General features: G+C 46.3%; 1 protein-coding gene across 1 annotated transcript; it reads right to left on the reverse strand.

Annotated features, from left to right (window-relative positions):
* Window positions 1-3,877: 3,877 nt before the first annotated feature.
* LOC8031088 (venom serine carboxypeptidase) lies at window positions 3,878-11,693 on the reverse strand. The gene is made up of 4 exons (XM_040207589.3): window positions 11,480-11,693; window positions 6,621-6,834; window positions 5,954-6,284; window positions 3,878-4,943 (listed from the first exon to the last, which is right to left on the reverse strand). The coding sequence occupies exons 1-4, from the start codon at window positions 11,551-11,553 to the stop codon at window positions 4,147-4,149; spliced, it is 1,416 nt and encodes a 471-aa protein (XP_040063523.2). The 5' UTR covers window positions 11,554-11,693; the 3' UTR covers window positions 3,878-4,146.
* Between the last annotated feature and the right edge of the window lie 6,254 nt (window positions 11,694-17,947).

A 17,947-nucleotide genomic window follows, 5' to 3' on the forward strand; every position in this document is an offset into this window, starting at 1 on the left:
AATGCATCGAGATCATCTGCCTGTTCTTTGACGTTCGCGGTCTTTCCCGCGTTTGGCACGACTAGTAAACCCAGTGAGCCGAATCTGACCAAGTTCATTGAGTGGTATTAATAAAACAGACTGTCTCTTCACGATGTGCGTACTTCATATCATTTGGATGCGAAACGCTTGGTATTCCCGGCGCAGATAACAAGGTTTGGTGAAATTCTCGTGAGTCAATACGTCAGCTTTCGCGCGTCAAGCTCCACGTGTGAACAGGCCGATTTCGCGAAATCTTAGTTTCGCTAAACTGTGGCGCGTACGTTGAAAGATGCATCGTGTGAATAAGCCTTAAAAAATATAAGCTCTTGAAAGGTTCTTCGACAACCAAAGAATTCTTTCTTTCAGCTTGTGAACAACGGCTTTGCCTCAAGCACTATCGCCCCTGGCGAACTAGAAAGGCAACAAGGCGTTAGAAAAGTCTTTCACATAAAAAAAAAGTTTATATATATATATATATATATATATATATATATATATATATATATATATATATATATATATATATATATATATATATATATATATATACTTTTTTATTTTTGCGAAAATATAGACATGTTTAAGAACGCCTAAGAGTTCTTTTTCTACCTGATTCGGGAGCGCAGCTCTTATGGCGCATTCACATTAGGGAGTTTTCGTAGACCGCGTTTCGCCCTCCGCTAAGCCCTCCGCAACGAAGCAGCCGCTACTGCGCCGGCGCGCCGATGGCCTTGACTGTAGAGTTCCGGCTAGCGTATCTGGTTGCGGAGAGCGTTGCGGGACAGCGGAAACGATCTACGAAAACTCCCTATTGGAAGCGGATCCGCGTTCGCGAAGCGGTTGCGGATGCGGTTCGCAAGCGACCCGTTCAGACACACCGAGAGGCGGTTGGCGGTTTCTCGGCGATCACGCGTGATCTTTTGAGACCTTCGCTTGGCAACCCTGTTTTACAATCCCAAATCCACTTTAATCACGATCCAAAGGCAAAAGTTTGCTATTTTGGCAATCTGAAGATTTTTTTCGGGATGTTCGCACGCATTACGAGTTCAGGCAGCGAAAGAAGAGGCATGGACCCGCGAAACTTTCCTGCGATTCCCTCGACTTCGCCCGCAATCCGTGCAAGCAAAGCCCAGCTAGCGCGCCTCGCAATGCTGACTCACAAGAGTGTGTCCCCGACCTTTTCTTCGAAGTGGACCTTTCCCGCATGAATATGCTGACCTTGTTTTCGGGATAGAGGGCCAGTTTTCTCCCCTTTTTGTTCGCTCTGATTTTTTTCGAAGTTGTGAGCGGTGGGGTGGACCGTGGTGCGTGGAATGTGTTTGGTGCTAGCCGGTCGTGTTTTCGTTGGTGGCGGGGTCTCCTTTCGTCACTCGCACGTCGATCGAGTCTACTGTTTGTTTGACATTAAGCTCTAATAAACGCCGTATGGATTACCTCTGCATCGTCTGGTACGTACACTTTATTTCTTGGGTATGTTCCCTTTATTTCGTTTGTTAGTATAGTAAACGTTACAGGTCGAGCTAGCGCAGGTACCCTGCCCGCTCCGCGGTAGTGCGTTGGCTTCGCAATCAGGCTCACGACGTCTCTATCGGCCTTCGTGGTGGTCATGCACGGCGTCGAAAGCTTTTAATAGTTCACGCGACTATCTTAGTGGGTACAAAAGCTGACCTTTTGGTCGACAAGGGCCGGGTTCCGACGTTCTACGGGCAGAGACTTACAAGGCAGCGAGCTTGGGGATGTGGCACCCGGAATAATAAACACTTTTACCCTAGCCAAATCACCGGTTCGAAACCCGTTCAGATTACGAGTCAGATATTTTTGCGGTGGATTCAAGTGACGGACGTGAACACCACATTTCTAATGTGGGTTTCACACGTTGATTCGTCTGCTGTAACGCTAGGACTACAGTGCCTTGGACGCCTCACCAGCGACAGGTGCCATCTTGGTGCGAAAGTCACTGACGTCATGTCGGCGTCACGTTGCAGTTGGTTGCCGCTTTGCGGTTCGTGAAAGCGGTTGGGAGAAATTGGTTCCGAAGCGGTCGGCAAAAACGCGCTCCAACCGCTTAATTTTAGCCGTTTTGCGGTTGAGAACGCGCGGATCCGCTTCGCGTTGGCGGATCCGCTTCCAGTGTGAACGCGCCATTCAACGCCCGCTCCCGGCTTGAGCGGCGTCGGCGTAACTGCGCGTTGCATTATGGGACGTTTCCCATAAAACCGTCACAAGTGACGTCACGTGTGATGTCAACCTCGTGACGTCACCTAGTGCCTAAATTTCTCAGAAAAATTCCCCGCTAACTTTATCAGAAAAATTTCTCCGCTAAATCTAGAAGAAAAAATTCCCCGCTAAATTTCTCGGAAACATTTCCACGCTAAATTTAGCGGAAAAATGTCAGAGCTAGATATAGCGGGATTATTTCCCGCTATATTTAGCTGAAAAATTCCCCCTCTAAATTTAGCGAAAATATTTCCCCGCTAAATTAGCGGAACAATTTCCCCACTAAATTTAGCGGAAAAATGTCCCGCTAAATTAGCGGAAAGCTTTCCCCATTAAATCTAGCGGAAAAATGTCCCGCTAAATTTAGCAGAAAATTTCCCCGCTAAATTTAGTGGAAAAGTTTCTCTGCTAAATTTAGTGAGGAAATTTCGCGCTAATTGGGAAGGAAACATGAGAGGAGGAGGGGAGTGTACGAAGGGGAGGAGGGGCATACCTTCCCCTCCGAACCCTCCCCTCCTCCTCCCCAAGAACTGCGCTCTAATTCGTCATTGCAGAGAATTGCAAAACGTCTTTCATTTTTTTTTCTTTGAGTTTATGAATGGTACTAGCCTCGAAGTCTTTAACGTGCACGGCGCAGTGGGAACACGAATATGTTCGCACTGCGTCGTGATTGCGACTTTACTGGCCACTCTGGAAATATCTGAAAGTTCTCCGCGTTTGGCTTTGCAGTGCTGGAAAGTTTAGCTCGCACTTTGACACAAATCAATTAAACTAACACGAAAACAAACCCATTATATATATATATATATATATATATATATATATATATATATATATATATATATATATATACCTCTTGGATTCTCCATAATACGGAGACAACCTAAATCACCAGTGAAGCAATGGTGAGGGTGCAGGTTAGCTGACTTCGTCCGTGTCGTTCTGTGTTTGCCCCTTGTCCATATCCCTAGTCTCGGGTTTACAACTATGCTAAATCATCAAAATTGCAGGCGCAGACGAGCTAGTCGAAGTTCATTTTGTGTATGGAACGTCGAACGAGAAGCTAGATGGACGGATAATACTTTTATTGGATATCTGTCTTCTGGCTGGAGGGCCTCAACGTAGGGGGGAAGTGATGGGTGATGATGATTAGATGAACCTACCGACCCCGGAGGATCGGAGGAAGTCGATGAGTGATGCATTATAGAAAAAATCTGATTTGACAGGAAACATCATTTTTTTTCTGTATTTATTGTACATAAATAGGGATAACTTTCTTTCAGAGGTTGTGATTGGAGGGGCTAGTAGATTTACAGCACATGAAGTTATACCAAACAAAGCACATTCAAATGTCGTCTGATACATAACGGTAATATGGAAATACAACAACTAGTCAAAGCAGCTACAAACCAACGAAACAAAAATGAGGCAAGAAGTTAAGTAAACTGTCCGCTTTTTTCAGTTTTGGAAGCAACAATGAAAAAAATAGTTTAGAGGACATTTGTTGCGTGAATCTTCTGGGTGACTCTCAAATCAACAGCTGATTTTTATCTAGTGAACACACTCTTGACGAAGCTCTATCTTTCCGAATTTGTCGAGTGCCGGTCTAAGGCTCCCCAAGACATTCAGAGTGCAGATGCTGTTAGCATCTGCAACTTCCATACTTTCTTGGGGCATCTATTCATTTGACGGTCGTAGTACAGCTTCAGTCCTCGTGAAACCTAATAGATCCACGGGTCATGGTGAGGCTCGATGTTAATTTCGTATTAAGTTTTTAACAACTGATCCCAGTTTTGTTTTGAATATACGTGTATAGTGGGAGTACATTCGATTTATTTTTGTTACCATGGCAAGGTTCGTTCTATTTGAAAAGTGAACACGAACCAGAACCAACTTAGTGCATGCTGGCTAGTCACTTCCAAATTCGTCTCCTCGAACAAACCTCGTAATCATGTCCAACCCTGCTTTAGGCTGATCGTAAGGAACCATGTGTCCCGCACCTAACACCAATACTTCCGTAAAATTTCTGAACTGCCTTACGTAGCCATAGATATCTTGCTCATTTGGAGACCGCCAAATCTTCCGCGTTGCATTGCTGAGTGCCCCTGCGCCTGACCACGAAATGGTTGAGATCATGTTGACTGTAAGTGGATACGGGACGAGGATGTCTAGTTGGCCGCTGTAAATCAGCACCTTGTACTCTTCCATCAAAGTAGCTAGCCAGGGCTTAACGGATTTTGCTATGTCATCAAGCAGATTCTGCGCAACTCTCGGCGATCTCTTCAAAAAATGAAGTTTCCCCACGTGGATTGCATCTTGAACTACAGGCTTTTTTAGGAAGGCGACAAAGTTGTCCAAGCCACTGGGATACTTGGCGTGCAAGTAATTAAATTTGCTGTCATACCCCGTAAACTTACTGAAGTAGCATTGATCAAAGGAGGCACACATAATAATAGAGTTGAATTTTCGAACTGCATCGCTATAGCTCTTGTTTTGGATCAAGTGCTTGACTTCTTCGCACCGCTGGCTAAATATTGCGGCTTGGTTGCGGTCCACAAGGCCTATCTGGTACAGGTAGTTTCCGTAGTCCAGCATAGATTCTAGCTCCACCAGTCCATTACCGATGGCGATGCCCTTGAGGTTGATTCGGACTCTGGGCTTGACGGCCGTGTGAATGGCATATGCAACGGCTGGGACGTATTTTCCTGGGTTGAATGAAAAAAGAAAAAAAAAAAAAACAGGTAGGAGAGTTATCAGAACCAATCACTGAAACCATGGCACAAAAGTTCGCCTTCCAGCCTGTACATTAGAAATTGCAGTTGAGAAGTATATACTATCCATACTGTTCTAGTCTGTATTTTTTTATTGATACTTTTAACCAGCTCTAGGGATGTTATGGGAGCGACAGCCAGGTAAAAAACAAACAAAACACCGGTATTTGATATGACGAGGCCCACATTTATAAACAACGTGTATAAATGTGGACCTTGTCATAAACATAAAAAATACTAGCAAACAATCCAGCAAGATATATCGCCAGAACGAGGAGTAGCATATAGACAACATACAAAAACCAATACTTTGATAAGCAAAAAATGTCTTATGAGCGGCCATGCAAGAAACCGTTGAATATATAAAAAAATTTTAATCGGTATTATGCAAATTTACCAGGCTCTCGTTTAAAACCTTAATATGTGCCGAAGGCAAGTTGATTACGAACGTGATACGGTCGACATGAAAAGCAAACTATTTAAGTATAAACATCAGAGCCATCACTATTAATTACAGCCAGATACGAGTTCTTTCAGTCTATATCTGAGAAAGAAAAGTACCGGTAAATGTCCTCATTTGCTCTCTTTCTAACTGCAGTGCGGTCTTTCCTACGAGATCTGGATCGGGGGGGGGGGGGGGGGGGGGGGGGGGCGGGAGATAGATACGTGAGTGCTTCATACTAAATACCTTCGGGCTAAGAGAAAAAACGCCACCTTAGCAATCCTCTGCCGGAATATGAGAGAAGTGGAAGGTAGTTCTCCAAGCGTATTTCCGAAAGAAACTCTCCTCTATCTAGCTAAAATGACTTGCTTTAATCTTCCTTTGTAACTTTTTAATGGACCTAATATTTTAAATGCATACACCATGGTTGCTTGTATTCAAGTTCAGTACGCTGTTAGTTTCATTTTGACAAAATTTAAATAGCTAGATTCCAAGTTCTTACCGGCATACGATTCTCCCATGACATAAAACTCGTTGTTGGCGAGCTCGTGGAAGAGTGTGAAGAACTGCTGTAGAGCTTCAAGCATGTCCCGGCCCACGTCTGTCTGGTTTCTCGCGCAGCCGTGAGCTTTTTCGACAAAGCTGAACCCCGTTTCCACTGGGTTATCAACGTAGAGCATCGAGAAGCGACTGGTCCAGGTGACCTCCCGAAGTTTAAGATTGCCATCATCGTCCACGACAAACGGACCATGTTCCGTGAAGAGGCCGATCATACTCGAACTTCCGGGACCTCCTTGAAGCCAGAGGATCACGGGCGCACTCTCTGGGTTTTCCTGCAAAGATTACGCAGCGCCTCTTCAGACGATAAAGAACCGGAGATCTAATCTCCTTCAGCAGAAACCCTAAGTAAATAAAGGTCAAGTTTGCTGTACCAGAGGAGGAGCAATCTGTCACGCATTTTATACTATGCTTTAATAAGGTGTCGAACTCTAGAAAAAAGGGGCGGACACATTTCGATGTTGCAACAACTAGCACTGGATGGAAGGGGTTAAAGAATATTACACACGTAGTTGTGTCATTGGCTGCAGGAACATGTCTTCAGAGTTTATAGTGTTTTGGTTGGTAATACTTTTCATTCATTGGAGAGCAGGGAACTGTGTTAACTATACCTTTGCTGGAAAGAACCAGAAGAACAGGTTGCTGCCCGTTTCCTTCTTGACGGTGAGGAATCCTGCGTAGCTCGGCACGTCCTCCACATCGCCCAGTGACTTGACGCGGCTCAGGGACTTTGCTTCATCCAGTCGGCCGTCCTCAATGAATGGTGTCAAATACAAGGGCTGGTCACTTGGAACGGCTTGTCTCTCCTCAGTGAAATTGGCTGGGCTAGTTGGACAGAGAGTTAAATATGCATGTTCGCGTTAAATAGGTGTAATAGTGTCGGCGAGAGCAACACGCTTGTGAGGACATGGTAATCGTTCACGAAGAAAGAAAGAAAGAAACATATCAACAATGTTTTAGACGTGCATATGTACTGTCGGGATCAAACGTTTGAGCAACACTGAAGCGCCGACCGAATTAGGGTGCTTAATTCGTCTCCAGCGCCGCCTTACAGGATAAGGAGACACCCTTTGTCCTGCGCCGCGCCGCCACTTCCCCTCCGCTGCGCCATATTGGGTAGGGCGGAGTGCGTGTGTAGTTGGGCGCGCAGTATACGTGCGAGAAAAAAAAAGAATTTTTTTTTCGCTGATCTCGTTAGAAGTTGTGTGGTCTCATGCACTTGAAACGTGTTATCGTGAAGACGTGGTCGTTCATGCATTAGCATGACGGTGGGTTGTAGCTTCTGTGCCACTGTGCGCCGGTTCGTCGGAAACTAGACTCCGATGTTTTCGCTTCCCCGAGAGAAGGTGCGAAGAAGAAAATTGGAATTCTAGGTCAAGTACCCTCCTTGGAGGGCTCCTGAAAACTCGAAGATCTGCGAAGTAATTTATAAAAGCTCGTACGATTTCTTCTTACACGTGCTGCATGCAATATTAGGCAGTTTTCAGGCACCGTTTTTGCAACTCCAATCGATCGCTCCGTGATCGGAGTTGTTGCCCTGCGAAATAAGTCCTCGCTTTACCTCACAGATTGGATCGAGCGATTAATCAGAGTTGTAAAAATGGTTCCCTAAAACGGTCCAGTGTGTGTTATAAATATAGCGATACACATATCGCAGCCTCTTTACTTTCGTCAGAGAATAGCCACTAGCTTTGTGCGAATAAGTTAAGTTTAGGGGGGTAGCTCTTCGACCTGAGAGTTCCTCGCTTGTGCACAATTTTATGCGAAATGTTTGTGCGTATTTTAGTATGTGAAGACCCTGAAACGGGTTTGATAAGCGCGGAACGTTGCCGTGTAAGCGTACACCAGAATCGCGTATAGTTAGGTGATTGTGTGCCATCTTCGCCCATCGTTCTCTAGCTTAGATTCGCGACTGGGCACCGATTTGTTTTTTCTTCTCGCGTTTTTATATTTGTGAAGGTATCATGACGTTGGTGCAAAATCTTGAGCATGGTAAATAATGCTGTGTTTTCGAAAGGTACTCGTGAATGCAACATCGCGATATATCTCATAGTTCGCGAGTGAGATATTCCTGTTTCTCACGGCCATGCCGCATGACTCACATGCCTGACAGAATGGAAACTTGTGTGATTGGTACTTATACCGTTCCCTTCTCGAAAGGGTACCAAGTTAAACAACAAAAAAAAAACAACAACATAATGAAACGCATTTCATGGTAACATTATGAAGAAATATGTAGGATTGTTTTTGACATGCAATATAATGTACCTATTTTCTTCAGAGGGAGGGGGAGGGAAGAGGGTGACACGTCCGACGCTTCCACTGGTCGGAAGTGATGACGTCAGCGCGTGTCAACCTCTCCCTCTCTCTCCGGTGCTGACAAACCGACAGACACCGCCGGAGTTCTGTGAAAAGCAGCCATTTTGTTTTCGTTAAAGTCACGCGCAAAGCTGGCGCGGACCAGAGAGGAGGAGGCGCCGCGCAACACCTTCCACATAACAAAGCCGTAGCGCTGAATAAGATGGCGTCATCAGAGAAGGCCAACGCTGAACACAAATTTGAACGAGTGCTACGTCTTGACTCGAAGCCTGACTCAGGCTTCGAATCAAGTTCGAGGCAAACGTTGACGCAATCGTCGTGTCCAATCTGTGCCCAGCGCTGGCCTTCTCTGATGAAGACATCTCATTTAGCACTGCGACCTTGTTATATAGGAGGGGCTGCGCCGCGGCGCGGTGGAACGCAGGGGTGCTCATGTTGCCTCTCTGCCGTCGCCAGTTGTTTTTCGCTTTGGGTTTCCGTTGTAGCGGCGCGTAGGGCTGTGCTTTGTGTGTGTGTAGTTGAAACGATGGATGCGGTTGCCTCCACGAGTGATATGAATGCGGTTCCCTTTCCTCATTCTGTAGATCGCGACGCCACTGTTGTCGCGCTGCTTGAGCTCAATTTTGACGAGAAGTACAGCGAAAGAACTCTCGTTGAAATTGACCAATCAAACATGAATTGTGAACGATAAACCTTAACCTACATGCTATCCAACGAAGCAGAAAAGGGGTCACGTGATACTTGATACTACGTCTCGACAAGGAGCCGCCAGGTGGCTCCACTCCATCTTAGAGCTAATAGAAAACAAATAAGGATATAGATCCTAAAAGGAAACCAGCACACAGCGACGACCACTTTATTAGGAGAATGCATTTCACTTTATCATTAACATTTGAGCTCGTTCTCGTTTCGCCCTTCTCACTTGGCCCTCCTCAAAACAACCATTCTCAAAAAGATCTCGCTTTGACCCTTCGTATTTGGCCCTTTCCCGTTTCGTCTTTCGCATTCCAACCCTCCTCATTTGGGCCCGTTCTCGTTTCGCCCTTCTCACCTGGCCCTTTCAAAACAGCCATTCTCAAAAATATCTCGCTTTGACCCGTCGCACTTGACTCTTTCCATACCAAAATCGTTTTTAGGGCAATATTAATAAAAACATTAACATATTTTATGCGTGGGTGTGTGTGTGCCACGCTACAGGCATACTTTATCTGCTAAGGATTTTAGCAGTGCATCGAGGTCGTCGTGAAAAGCTACTAGCTGACAATAAAACAGACCAACTATTTATCGCAGTCAGATCATATTCCGAAATGTCACGTTGTTTGAGGTCTCTCGACTTGGGACAATGCCACCACTTCTATAATGCAGTGGTTCTCAAATGGGGGTCTCCGAAGGCATCCTAGGGGTCCGCGAAGCCCTGCCTTATCAGGCAAGCACGGCAATATTAGTCGTCTTTCTTCACGTTGAGAAGAAACGTTCCAATTTTCGGGTGATTACTCTCGCGTGTATGTCAATGAGACAAGTCTACTTCACACTAGCAATTAGTTATATTCATTTATTAAATCAATATGATGATAACCTATACCTTTCTATTCCCCTCACCCCAAACGGGGTCCTCCATCATCTCTGCCTTTCTACAAGGGGCCCGCGAAACATCAATGGTTGAGAACCACTGCTATTATGTACGCTATTTCTGTTCAAACAAAGTTTCCAAACTAAATGTTTATTGTTTTCTTTTTCTCTTGTTTGCTCAGAGGAAGGGAAGCAGGTGTCAATTTACGATTCTCAGTGCGTACCTCTACACATAAATATATCTGATGGTATGTTGGGGGCCCAAGCAAGGTAAGGCTTATCAACAAAGCCGCGAAGGCATAACGACGTTAGAAGCATGCCGAACTAGTGCCATTCGGTCGTAGCGCGAACGGGCGAAATGAGAATGGGTCCAGTTGCGAAAAGTACAATTTGGATCTTATGAGAAGGTTCAAACAAGGCGGACCAAATGAGAAAGGGACGAAATGTGCAAGGTTCAAATGCGAATGGGACCTTTTGAGATACACACCAACACTGTCAAACCCTCCCCTAGCTAGCTGTGTGCAAAAAGCCACGTCCGAGATACGCATGCGCGACGCGATGTCCATGCCGTTGCGCTTTCGTGCTGCGCCGAGGGCGGGCATGTCGCCGACTCACCGATACCCAATTTCGAAGGTGAAAACCTCGAGGTGGCGGGTGCCCACCCATTCCAACTACGCAAAAGCTCTACGCTCCAAAATCATTGGATGTTGGCGGCGTAAAGACAGTTTCACATACTTGCGTCTGACGATGACCGGCTGTGCTACAACGGGTTTTTCAGCCGCTTTTGGCTGCTTCCGACCGGCTGCGAAGCAGCGCAGCCCGTCGTAAGCAGTCACAAGAGGCTGAAAAACGGTTTTTAAGGCCCTCCAGTTGTTAGCGGTAGCAAGTACGTGAACAAGCCTTAAAGACCCTTTGACACACCTGCAACCGAGTAGGACCGGCTGAGACAAGGCAGGTTTTTAAGCCTTTTGCGACGGCGTAGGACCGGATGCGCTGCTGCGGAGAAGGCCCTATAAGCCGTCGCAAGATGCTTAATAACCGATCTTGTCTCAGCCTTTCCTACTCGGTTACAAGCGTGTGAACGGGCTTTAAGATGCGTTCCATGAAAAAGTATCTGGATAGCGTAGATAAAGCCCAGCGTAGTTGGCGGGAAAACCTCCTCTCCTCGCAGGAACGCAACACGCGACATAGATAACATCACAAAAACGTCACACGAAGCGCCACGAGATCGTGTAGCACATACGAAACCACCCATAGTTCCCCATAACCAAGCGTAAGAAATCAAAGCGCAGACATATGCGCTCTCGTGGTTTATCAGAATGATAAAGACAAGCTTTGCATCTTTAATGCATTGAGTCTTCGCAGACACTAAACTCATCCATGTACTCTGATTTGTATGTGACTCCGCACAAAGTTTCGGTGGTGTTGTCCTTGTTCGTTGTCGGTGTGGCCTGCTATTCACCGAAACGGGGATCACCGATAACTCGGTCATTTTGAAGACAAGACAAGAAAACCTTTCGAAAGACACCGTTAAAGAGATAATTAAATCTCGGGCATTCTAAAAAATGGTGAAAGAACTCACATGAAAGGTTGATTCCCGGTACGTAGAGACGCTCTTCCGGCGAAGAATAGCCACATGATTGCAAGTGCCTTCATCGTAATACCCTCTCTTCACGTACTGTATGTCTGAAGAGCTCGAAGCCTCTCTCGGGCTAGACAGTGGTAGGTGGAATGAATACCGACCGATATCGCACCTTTTATCCACCTCACCAGAAGCCACTATCTAATGCGAAATTGACATGACGCTTTGTTGGACGAAGTTTTATCACGAAGATAAGAATATAGATGCAACTTGCATAACTGGGTAGTAATGTGTCAAGTGAGGTATCAAGTGGATTGCTGAGAAGTTGCCCGGTCGTGAACAAATCGTCATACTGAAGGGTCAAAGGTCTTTGCCAGTAAGTGACCTCTGGGATTTACCAAGAAAGCGTATTGGGGGGGGGGGGGGGGGGATCGTTATTTCTAATATTTATTATTTCATTATCTTTTCATTTATTATACGTTCAAAGCCGCAGTGGGGCGTTACATAAGGGGGGTAATGTATAAACAAATTCGACACATGTAATTTTAATACAAAGGTAAAAAGCAACTTATAAAACGCTTCGCCTTCAATGATTATTTGCAACATTCTAGTGAGAAAACGCATGTCAAGTGACAGGCACGTAGCCAGGTTTCTTTTGGGGGGGGGGGGGGGGGGCCGCCCATGACAAAATGCTGTATGAGGGGGAGGGGGGAGAGGAGGTCCCAGCAAAATCGAAATTTCGGGCCGGGGGGGGAGGCGAGACCCATGGGCCGCCCCCCTGGCTCCGTGCCTGTCAATTGAGCTATGTTGAAAATAAGGGATGACCAATTAATTGTTTTGGGACTCTTAACAAACCGTTACCGTGCATACATGCATGCTTCAAAAGCTCCGGTAGTGCGGTACGCGGAACACAGTAGATGTTTGCTAAAAGTTCCTATTCTTGCAAGGGATTCCGGTAATGCATTCCGATCACTTATACATAGAATGTGGGGTGAATTTTCAGAAGTGTTACCTCTGGCGAAAGGCAATTCGACGTGTTGGAAAGTCCGATTAGGGTTCCAGATGGTAGAGGCTTATTCCAGTTCGGATCTGACGAGGGTACAGTATGACGGCTGTTTTACTTTTAGTGAAGTTTGATAAAGATGGCGTCTTAGGACTCCCAAGGTTTTATTTGCGCTTGAAGTCAGATGTTCAATACAAGTTTTCCAGGACAGCTGTAACTTAATTAAATGAACGCCAATGTATTTAAAAGAAGAAACTTTTTATAGTGGATGGAGAGCAAGTTTGATAGGAATAAGTGAAGGTATTACGCTATTCAGAAAACTATATAAGTTTAGATTTAAGGTGAATAACAAGACATGAGTCACTCAGCATACCACGTCTCAATTAAACACAGGTCGTCTTGCAATGCCTTGCAATCAGCTTCACCGGTGCGCGATAAATAACAACATCGTCGGCAAACAAACAAAGGTTATCTGCCTCTAAGTTGGCAACTAATATCATTAATGTAAAAAAGGAAAAGCAACGGGCCCAGTGCGGTTCTCTGGTACGTGTACCCCTCAAATAACTGGTAAAGGCTAAGAATTTGCCTTACCAAGTCTGACAGACTGGGTTCTTGTGGTAAGAAAGTTGTTTATCCATGAATTAATTAGCACTGAATTAATATAAGTGGTTTAGGTTTGCGATAAGTCTGCATGGAGGTACCCGATCAAAAGCTTTGGAGAAGTCAATAAACACATAGTCTGTTTGTGTAAGTGTTAAGGTTATCATGAATATCAGTAACCAACTAAAAAAGCTGCGTTGTACGAGACCGTTTTTTTGTTAACGAAATCCATATTGATTACAAAATAATATATTGTAATTTAAAAATTACATAAAGTTTGTAAAAATAATATGCTTCAGGGTCGCTAAGTCGTGGAACACAAAGATTCTTTTTTTCTAGGCACAAATTTGCCCGATTAAATCTTTATTTTCTCTTTTACGCTTGCCGATCCGTTTCTATCTGCGACAATTCATACTTGTTACGAACAGACGGTTTGATCACACAGATGATCCCCGAAGCAAATGCGCTGTCAGAAACCCTCGAAACGTGTGCTGGCCCGCACTTCAACCTTGAAGCACTTCACGTCGTCGTCGTACGTGATTCGGCCAATTCGGCTTCACAGTGTTTTCACAGTGTTTTCACAGTGTTTTCAGCCGAAAGCTAGCTCCACGGAAAGGCGTTCGCGCACCTCGAGCGTCGATCAAACCTGTGCACGGGCACTTTTCGCTCCCGAAAATCCCACATAAAGTTGACCCCGAAATAAAAGTTTCGTCGATCGTCACCAACCTCATTCAACGTGGTCGCGTACTCGCTCAGACAGAGCCACGGAACCCGCGAAGCCATTGCGTCGTCTGCTAGCAAGGCAAAACCGGTTGTGAAACTTTATTAAACGCTTTTGCCATCGCTTTATGGTACTGAAACAATAGAATGAAGTCTTCATGATTAGATATGGGACACACAAAATGCTTACAGATCATTATTTACTTCTTTATCAGACAGTTTCTAACCTCACGTCGAGCCCCAATGAATTTGTCCATTACAACGTTCACAGCAACGATTTGTTTGGAGCGGAGCGCCATGTTGTGACGTCATCACTTAGGGGGTCAATTCCAGGAACTCTAAAACCAGTATTTCGAAAATTGCACGCTGTTCTGTTCCTTGTCCTTTTAGTTGGAACACCTCTAAGCAGGTCCGTCGAAACGGGGGACGGGGAGGGGGGGGGGGGGGGCGTTAAACACCCCCCCCCCCCCCCCAAGTGGCGTGGGAAGAGAGGGCAAAAGGCTTAAAGGGGTAAGAGGGCTGGAGGGTGGGGGGGTTGGACGTGATCGCCTCAGCCTCAGACCATAACATCCACTGATCTCTATCTGTATTTGCTGGATCGCGTTTGCCCGCTCCGCGAATGCGGCCACTGGCAGCCATCTTTTTGGCAGAGTTATATTACGTCTAGCCAATGTACAGCTGCTGCAGTCACTATCATCCATCTATGGCAGACAGCGTTGTGGCAATTGTGGTGGCAGGCTGCCATATAAACAGCCGTGGGTGATATTTTGTTCTTGATTGAAATTGTTCGACGAAACGTATTGTTGAAACCCGGCGTGAACGCAAGCCCGATCTTTGAGGACCCGGTCAAAGTTTCACGAAATCGCAGCACCGGGGAAAAGCAGCACAGCACGCATCGAAAGTCGCATCGAAAAAAGCATCGAAAGCAGACGCCGGTATGGCGTCTGCTTTCGATGCGAGCTGCGCTGCTTTGCCCCGGTGCTGCGTAGCACTTTCGCCGGTTCCTCAAAGATGAGGCTACCGTTCATGCCGGGTTTCAAGAATCCGCTTCGTCGAACAAATTTAATCAAGCACGAAATATCACCCACGGTACAGTGTACTAGATCCACGGATATATTATGGCAGCCTGCCGCCATTGCGCTGTCCACCATATTACTATGATGGCTAGAGATAATAAAACTCTGCCAAAAACATGGCCGACTGTGGCCGCATTCCCGTGCATAGGCGGAGCTGGTCAAACGCGATCCAGCAAATAGACATAGAGATCAGTGATAACATCCTACATAGTGTGCAGTCATTTCAGAAAGGTGCAATAAAATATTCCAGGGAAGGGATCACCATTTTTAGTACCCTCTCTCTCTCGCGAACATTTTCTACGGCAAGTTCTGACCCCAAATTGTCTGTGTGTGCGTGTGCTGGTCGTGCCCGTTTTAACGCGAAAGCATTAACTGCTTCGTAAAGCGAAGCCGGCGTTGTCTGCAGCAGCGAAAAACGGCACATAAAGTACAATTGGCCGAGTGTAAAGCGCGATTTAAACCAAAGCGTTTTTGTGCGCGCTCAGGCCGTGCGCTTCTCAGAAATTGCGTATTTCGTGGCATTTTTGCTGTCTCCGGGGCGCTTTCTGAGGCACAACCATAGGACGGTGTGGCTTTGGGCGAGCGCGCACGCGCGCACGATTGCACCGCACACTGGCGGTGAAGTGACGACCAATCAAAATGCAGCTTCGCCTTCCCTCTGCGCGTCCGCAGTAGCCTTCTTTTCGGCTGCACAAGGCTGCAGAAGTCACCTTCCTCGAGTCGGAAACAGGGGGAAAGTTAAAGGGATTGTCCGGTCGAAACCGGAAGTACTTAAGTTTTTGCGCTCGTTGCGTCGAGGGAGCCTCCATGTAGACAGACGTTATTTTTATTTTGATATATTATCTCCCGTTATTAATTAAACCTTTCATGAGCGTATGTACGAAACTGCACCCCGAATTTCGCCAGTGTCAATGGCTGACATCCGTAGGTGCTGCGTGACGTCACAGAACGCAAAGGTTTGTCGGATGGTCGCAGATGGTCGGGATAACAAGCGTTGATCGATGGATGTCTTTTATTTTGTTTCGAATTATATAATCTTCTAGGGTGTACCCTACTGAAATACGGTTCTTTGAATGCAGTTCCTAAGCATGTGCAAAAAAAGTCACGCCTTTTCGCAGGATATTACTCGCAAACAGCCATAAGCTTCGAGCAAACGTATGCCGTTTCGCGCAAACAGAACTGTGCAACTGCGACGGCCACCGATCGAACTCGGGGTGCTAGCAAAGCAAAGGTGGCAAAGGATGCAGATTTCGCCTCTGAAGCTGCACCTAGGTACATGAAGCGGCATCTGGGTACACATATCGGCGGATCCGCTGGATCTGTGATGAGGCTGCGGGACGTTCCCTCAGAGGCGATGTCCGTGGGTCAAAGGCAAACGGCGAATCGTTCAAATGCATGTCGTCACTTGACTTGGGCGAGCTTGGTGAATTAATCGTATAGTCACGCTCCATTTTCACACACGGGTCAAAGAGAATCGGGCTGCAAACGTGCTAAATACAACTTCTGGCATTGTTTCCAGACGGCCTAGCTGTTGGTTTCTGTCACAAACTCTGGCGCCGGCCGACTCTCCCACGAGCTTTTTCTTTGCGATTTTGTGCTGCTCGCCGTGACCCTTCGCCAATTTGCCTTTTTTAGTGGGCTAATTGCGTTGCGGCGACCACAAACGGGAAGACGAAACTCGGTTTTGTTTGTTTCTCCTTTTCTTTCCCTCGGGGGTGCCTTCGGCGCCGACAAAGGCGCGAAATACGTCGCCGTGGAGGGGGACGGTTTTCGTGGGGAGCCGAATCAGCCGATGGTTTTTGCGCAGAGCTTTTTGGGTGGTCAAGGGGGCAAGACGTTCATGGTTGCGGGGTGAAGTCGGCGGGAATGGCGTCCCGGCGACGCGATATCTTCTGAGTCCTCTTTATTATCGTCACCGCCGCGGTCTTCCTGCCAGTTCACCACCGCCGAGAGGCAGACGATGCCCCTTCGACACCAAATTTCAGTGAGACCTGTCCGTACAGTTCGGACTTCGCTTTTGCGGAACTTTTATTTCGATTTGCTCTCCGTCCGTGGCTTGCTTCCTTTGTTTCATTGTTGTTTGTATTCTGAACCATAGCCTCCTATATCTGTAGTGCGCCGACCGTTTTCTTTATTGCTTCTTTCTATTTTATACTTAGTGAAGTTCCTGTGGAACCTTGGGGTTTTCTTTTTGCTGTGTATTGTTTGCCAATGCGGCAAACCTTGAAGTTTATATTTACATATATATTTTTTTTTCAAGTAAATATATTGTTCATTGTTCAAACTTTGTGTCCGCCTGAGCTCATTTCGTTCTTCCCCAACTTGGGCACACGCGCCAACCGCGCCGGCTGACCGGCCTCAACAAAAATAAATATTGTTCGCAGTCGTTGTAGAGGGCCAGCGGGAGAACCGTCAAAGGGGAATCGAAACTGTGACAGTTTCGGTTTCGCTGCATAATCAAATTGATTGATCCGATTTGGGCGAGGAGTGGATGAACGTAGTTTAATATCGTTGGCGCAGCATCACACCTCAGCTTACGAGCCTTTTGTCCGCTTAGAGCTCAGCTCGTAGCTCTTTTCTGTGAGGTGATTGCTGCATAAGCGGATCTCGATCTTGACGGGAACCCAGTCCCTACGCACAGCGACGATCCATTTTTCTCGTCAGTGCACGTCTCGCGGAAAAGTGTGGAACGTCATGCCTTGGCTCACATGTGCTGCCCGGTGGTTGTGGCACCCAACCACGAAATAAGTCGAGCACAACAACAAAAACGAAGCACGCTGAGGCGTTCACTCGCAGGCAAACGACGAGACAGAAATGCTCACTTTGCTTCACAGAAATGCTCATTTCACAGAAATGCTGCTCGCTTTGTGTTTTGTGACGTCAGAGTTTCAATGTTGCCAACGAAAGCAGCGCTTACGCTAGAATGCGATTGGAGCAGTATAAATTCAATTACTCACGCAGAGGGGCATATAAAATTCAGATATTGCACGTACGATGCTTCTCGAGGCAATAACAATGATATTCAATGATTTTCTCGAATACAAAATTTGACCGGACAATCCCTTTAAT

Source organism: Ixodes scapularis, unplaced genomic scaffold (genome assembly GCF_016920785.2).
Source record: "Ixodes scapularis isolate PalLabHiFi unplaced genomic scaffold, ASM1692078v2 PGA_scaffold5__190_contigs__length_132052651, whole genome shotgun sequence".
NCBI lineage: Eukaryota > Metazoa > Arthropoda > Arachnida > Ixodida > Ixodidae > Ixodes > Ixodes scapularis.

Excerpts from the sequence above, each read along its gene's own strand:
- LOC8031088 (XM_040207589.3), bottom strand. The coding sequence starts at position 11,553 with ATGAAGGCACTTGCAATCATGTGGCTATTCTTCGCCGGAAGAGCGTCT. Across the intron at positions 6,835-11,479 it reads ACCGGGAATCAACCTTTCAT|CCCAGCCAATTTCACTGAGG; the intron begins GTGAGTTCTTTC and ends CTGTCCAACTAG. Across the intron at positions 4,944-5,953 it reads CATGGGAGAATCGTATGCCG|GAAAATACGTCCCAGCCGTT; the intron begins GTAAGAACTTGG and ends CATTCAACCCAG.